Source organism: Tetrao urogallus, assembly GCF_951394365.1.
Source record: "Tetrao urogallus genome assembly, chromosome: Z".
Taxonomy (NCBI): Eukaryota; Metazoa; Chordata; class Aves; order Galliformes; family Phasianidae; genus Tetrao; species Tetrao urogallus.
The window spans coordinates 1291340-1296912 of NC_136816.1; the positions used below are offsets into that span (position 1 = coordinate 1291340).

The 5573-nt window shown below is 53.1% G+C and overlaps 1 protein-coding gene across 1 annotated transcript; it reads left to right on the plus strand.

Annotated features, from left to right (window-relative positions):
- Positions 1 to 300: 300 nt before the first annotated feature.
- Positions 301 to 5332, plus strand: LOC306957311 (cyclin-dependent kinase 4 inhibitor B-like; the record flags this gene model as incomplete). The annotated part of the gene is made up of 2 exons (XM_079548715.1): positions 301 to 441; positions 5054 to 5332. 2 exons carry the CDS (start codon positions 301 to 303, stop codon positions 5330 to 5332), a joined length of 420 nt encoding a protein of 139 aa, XP_079404841.1.
- Positions 5333 to 5573: the final 241 nt, after the last annotated feature.

The window sequence follows — 5573 nt, forward strand, 5'->3', positions numbered from 1 at the left end:
GGAGCGGTACCAACTGCGGGGAGAAAACAAGCGGCGGGCGACTCGGGCACAGCCGTGGCCCCGCAGGTGGAGGAGCCTCCGGCGACGGCACATCGCCTGGTGCTCCGAGGCCGGATCGCGCCGCCGAGAGCTGCCGGTGGTGCAGGCGTGGAGCGGCGGAGACGCGCTCTCCCATGGACTGGGCTCCCACCGTGGGTCGGCATCGCCGCCAGCTGAGGGCTGCGAAGGACGGAAGGGCGGCGGCTGCGGCCGGCGGAAGGGCTCCGCTGCCCACAGACACAAGGCCGGGCCTGGGCGAGCATGGCGCAGAGAGCGGCGCGCACGGCTGCGGATGAACTAGCCAACGCCGCCGCCCGCGGTGATCTGCAACGGGTGAGGGAGCTGCTAGACGGCGAGGCCGACCCCAATGCTGTCAACTCCTTCGGCCGGACCCCCATCCAGGTAGGGAGGACGGAGAGGCCCTCCGTATCAGAGGACCGGGGCTGAGGGCCGCCTCCCGGGCAATGGCTCTTCGGCGGGCGCGGAGGCAGCCCCGGGCTGAGTGCCGGCGTCGGGCGCACCCCGACAGCTGTGCTGAAGCCAGAGCGGCACCATGGCTCCTGTCAGCCTGGTGCAAAGGGGAAAGTCTACAACCGCCGCAAGAAAAGGGTTTTAGTTTCAGCAACCCTGAATCGCGTTGTTATCAACCATAGGATGATCGAAACCGAGAGCCTTAATGCTCATCTCACATTAAACGTGCAATAACAAGTAACGAGTCACCTTTTCAGAGAGATTTACCCCTCCATCAAATCGGTATCTTCTGCTTTACTGTCTGTCTGCTATACTTCACTACTACTACACTAACTATTTCTTCTATCTTTTTCCAAAATAACGATAACAACAACAACAATAATAGTACGGTGGTTCTCATATATTCAGGCTTCTCCATCAAATCGGCTTCTTCTGCTTTACTGTCTGCTGTACTTTACTACTACTACACTTAAATTTTTTTTTTTCTTTTTTCAAAATAATCATCCTTGTAGTACGGTGGTTCTCATGATATATTCGGGGGGAAAATAAATAAATCAGTGGTTTTTGTGATTTGTTCAAAAACTCCTTGAAGCAGAACCAGTCAGTGCACAGCCCTGCCTGGCAGCCCGGCAGACGTACACTCATCAGTCTTCGAGGAGCTGAATGTACTGCTGTGAACGCAAAAAAAAAGCGCCCGCAGGAATATAAACTACATTTATAAAGCCGATTTAATGTCTCTGGCCGTTCTACACAGATTCCTCTTAAATTTTCAAAATAAAACGAAATTTGGGTAATTCAGAGAAGCTGTATTTAAGATACGCTGTCATTGCCTGCAAAACTCTCTCCTACAAAATGTCGGCGCTGCATTTCTCCAGAGGCGCGGATTTGGGACCGCCCTCCGACGTGGTTTTTTGTTTTTTGTTTTTTTTTTTTTGGCACCTTTGTGCAGCACAGATCTGCTCCGCGAGCTGAACGCACGGCGCTGGGAGAACGGCGGTTCACACACCGCCCGTGTGTTCGGAGGCTCCCGGGCGCTCCTCTCTGCTCGGACTCGGGGCCGAACGCAGTGGGAGTATCAACGGCTTACGGGCTGGTTCGGCCCGGTTCCGTGACGAGCAGGGCGGAGGCGTCTGCAGATTTGCGCCTCCAGAAAAAAAGGAAACAGGGGACCCCAAAATAATTAAAAACAGTGGCTCCGATCTGAGGAGAAACAAACTAATTTACTAAGTATATTATCGGAATGCAAGATAACACACTATAATACAATATAATCAGAATTGAAGCTAATAAATTAAATATAATGAGAGAGAGAATGTCCGAAAGGTGGATAGGCCTCACCACAACGCTCTTTCCAGGAGTTAAACCTCCTCTCCCTGATCTCAAGGTCCCCTGGGGAATGTAGTTCTTCTTCTCTTCTGGGCAGGTACCCAGGACTTGAGCATTAACAGTTAAAGTCCCAGTGCCCCACATGATGTTATGATGTGGAATACCGAAAACCAAAAATCACAAAACCGTGCATTCCACCCCTTATTCTACATCACTACATCATGCTTAATATATATACAAACAAACAATAATTACCAAACATTAAACACGTGCACACACAAACCTATATATATATGGAATTACTGGCTGCACTCCCCCAACATCAAATTCTCTTGTGGTACACATTGAACATCCCCGTTTCTCAGCATCACCCACCAAGTGGACCCAGGTCCCTGGGCAAAAACAGTTCCACGCAGAGGTTTGCTCTTCCCAAAAGCTGGAAGGACCCAAACCACTTTTCCCATCGTGTTCTTCACATGTACTACAGGGACCTTATCTCCCTTGATAGTATGTAGGGAGCTAGCAGGACCATCACGATTGATAGATCCTCTGGTATTGACTAACCAGGTGGCTTCTGCCAAATGCTTCTCTCAGTGCTTAAATGTTCTGCCACCCAGTGCTTTCAACATGGTTTTTAGCAACCCATGGTATCATTCAATTTTACCGGAAGCTGGTGCATGATAGGGGATATGATAAATCCACTCAATGCCATGATCTTTGGCACAAGTCTTTACAAGAGAATTTTTGAAATGAGTCCCATTATCTGACTCAATTCTTTCCGGGGTGCCGTGTCGCCACAGGACTTGTTTCTCCAGACCCAGTATGGTGTTTCGGGCGGTAGCATGGGGTACTGCATATGTTTCGAGCCACCCAGTGGTTGCCTCTACCATAGCAAGCACGTAATGCTTACCATTGCGAAATCATGGCAAGGTGATATAATCAACCTGCCATGCCTCCCCATATTTGTACTTTTGCCATCGCCCTTCCTCCCAGAGAGGTTTCATCCTCTTGGCTTTTTAATTGTGGCGCATGTGTCACAGTCATGGATAACCTGTGCAATGGTATCCATAGTTAAGTCCACCCCTCAGTCTCTAGCCCATTTGTATGTTGCATCTCCTCCTTGATGACCTGAGGTCTCATGAGCCCACTGAGCTAGAAATAATTCACTCTTGTGTTGCCAGTCCAAGTCTATTTGAGCCACCTCAATTTTGGCAGCTCGGTCCACCTGATGGTTATTTTGCTGTTCTTCAGTAGCCCGACTCTTGGGCACATGAGCATCTACATGGTGCACCTTTACAACCATGTTCTTTGTTCGGGCAGCAATGTCTTTCCACAGTTCAGCAGCCCAAATAGGTTTACCCCTTCTTTGCCAGTTATTTTGCTCCCACTGCTGTAACCACCCCCATAAGGCATTTGCCACCATCCATGAGTCAGTGTAAAGATAGAGCATTGGCCACCTCTCCTGCTCAGCGACATCTAAGGCCAGTTGGACAGCCTTTACCTCTGCAAATTGGCTTGATTCTCCTTTCCCTTCAGTGGCCTCTGCAACTTGTCGTGTGGGGCTCCACACAGCAGATTTCCATCTGCGATGCTTTCCCACAGTACGATCCATCTGTGAACAGGGCATATTTCTTTTCATTCTCTGGTAGTTCATTGTATGGTGGGGCCTCTTTAGCACGAGATACCTCTTCTCCTGGTGATGTTCCAAACTTTTTACCTTCAGGCCAGTCCATGATGACCTCTAGGATTCCTGGACGGCTGAGGTTCCCCATCCGTGCTCGTTGTGTAATCAGTGCAATCCACTTACTCCAAGTGGCATCAGTAGCATGATGGGTGGAGGGAACCTTTCCTTTAAACATCCAGTTCAGCACTGGCAGTCGAGGTGCCAGAAGGAGCTGTGTGTCAGTACCGACTACTTCAGAAGCAGCCCGAACCCCCTCATATGCGGCTAAGATCTCCTTCACAGTTGGAGTGTAGCCCTCTTCCGACCCCCTGTAGGCTCGACTCCAGAATCCCAGGGGTCGGCCTCGTGTCTCTCCTGAGGCTCTTTGCCACAAACTCCAAGTGGGACCGTTCTCTCCAGCAGCAGTATAGAGGATGTTCTTTATACCCTGTCCCATCCGTACTGGCCCTAGGGCCACGGCACAGGCTATCTCCTGTTTAATCTGCTCAAAAGCCTGCTGCTGCTCAGGACCCCATGTAAACTCATTTCTCATTCACGTCACATAATAAAGGGGGCTTACAGTGAGGCTGTAGTTTGGAACATGCATTCTCCAAAAACCCACTACGCCCAGAAACGATTGTGTCTCTTTCTTTTTCTCAGGCATCAGATCATCTTTGAAGGGGTATCTTTCTTTTACAGCTAACAACATCTGCTTCCAGAGGGTGAAGGCCTGGTTCTGGCATGTACCAATGCCTCTGTCAATGGCTGAGTCCCTAGCAATGCCACCCAGTTGGTGAGCTTCTCTACTATCTAGCCACACACTGTTGGCCCCATTGTCCCAGCATCGAAGTAACCAAGTGGCAATAGGCTCATTTGGGTGACGTGAGAAGTCTTTTCTCAGACTTTGAATTTCATTCATTTTCAGAGATCAGTCAACAAGGGTAACAATATCTTGCTCACCTCTTCCTCTTCCAGGACTTCTTGTTGCCCTCGTAGGCGTTGGTGACCGTGGTCTTACTGAGGGCCCCTCCCCTGGACTCAGGGGTGCTTCTCTTAGACCTCGGAGCCACTCCTCTGGACCTCTTTCCTCCTCTTTCTTCTGTTCTAACTGAGTCGAGATTCGTTTCGTTTTCCGTCCTCTTACAGGGGCAACTGACATCAATTGTGGTGCATCCTGCGGTTGATCAGGCTGATCAGTTCAGGGAGCGAGGCTATGGGCAGCGACGCTTCCCTGCTCTCCCGAGCCCTATGCTAAAAGTTTCCGGGAAGAAGCCGATGACCAGCTTCGCTCTGCAGGCGCGGTTTCGCGGTGGCCGCGACTCGGAGCCGCGCGAGTTTGCGTGGAGGTGCGCGATGGAAAACGAGAAGATTCCCTTCCGTCCTCAGCCGCGCTGCCTCCTGGATCTCCGCGGCCGCCCCGCGCTACCGCCGGGCTTCGTTCTCCGAGGAGCCCCTGGAGCTCCTCGGCGGCCTCTCCGCCTCCTCTGCTATGCTGCGAGGCCGGAGCGGAGAGCCCGCCGCTGAAGAACGCTGTGTCCGTCCTTCCCCCCGCAGGTGATGATGCTGGGCAGCCCGCGGGTGGCCGAGCTGCTGCTGCAGCGCGGCGCCGACCCCAACCGGCCCGACCCGCGCACCGGCTGCCGCCCCGCACACGACGCGGCCCGCGCCGGCTTCCTGGACACGCTGGCGGTTCTGCACCGCGCCGGGGCGCGCCTCGACCTGCCCGACGGCCGCGGCCTCCTCCCCCTCGACGTGGCGGCCGGGGGCCCGCACGGCCCGGTCGCCTGCTACCTGCGGCGGCCGCCGGCGCTGCCGCGAGCCCCACTCCCCTGATTCATTGACCGGCGTCCGGACCGTACTCCCACGGGATGCAGCAGGGATTAAGAGGGATGTGTGGATTTTAGCAAGCTGCTCTTTACACGAGTCTGTGTGCTGCCCTGCTCTTGAACCACCCCTCCCCCCCCCCGGCGTTCCCCTTTCGCACGGGAGTTCAAACACTGTGAAGAGATGAAGGAATTGCTCCCTTCGCCTTGTATCCGAGCTTTCTGTTAAGCCTCGGTCCGAAGCTTCCCTC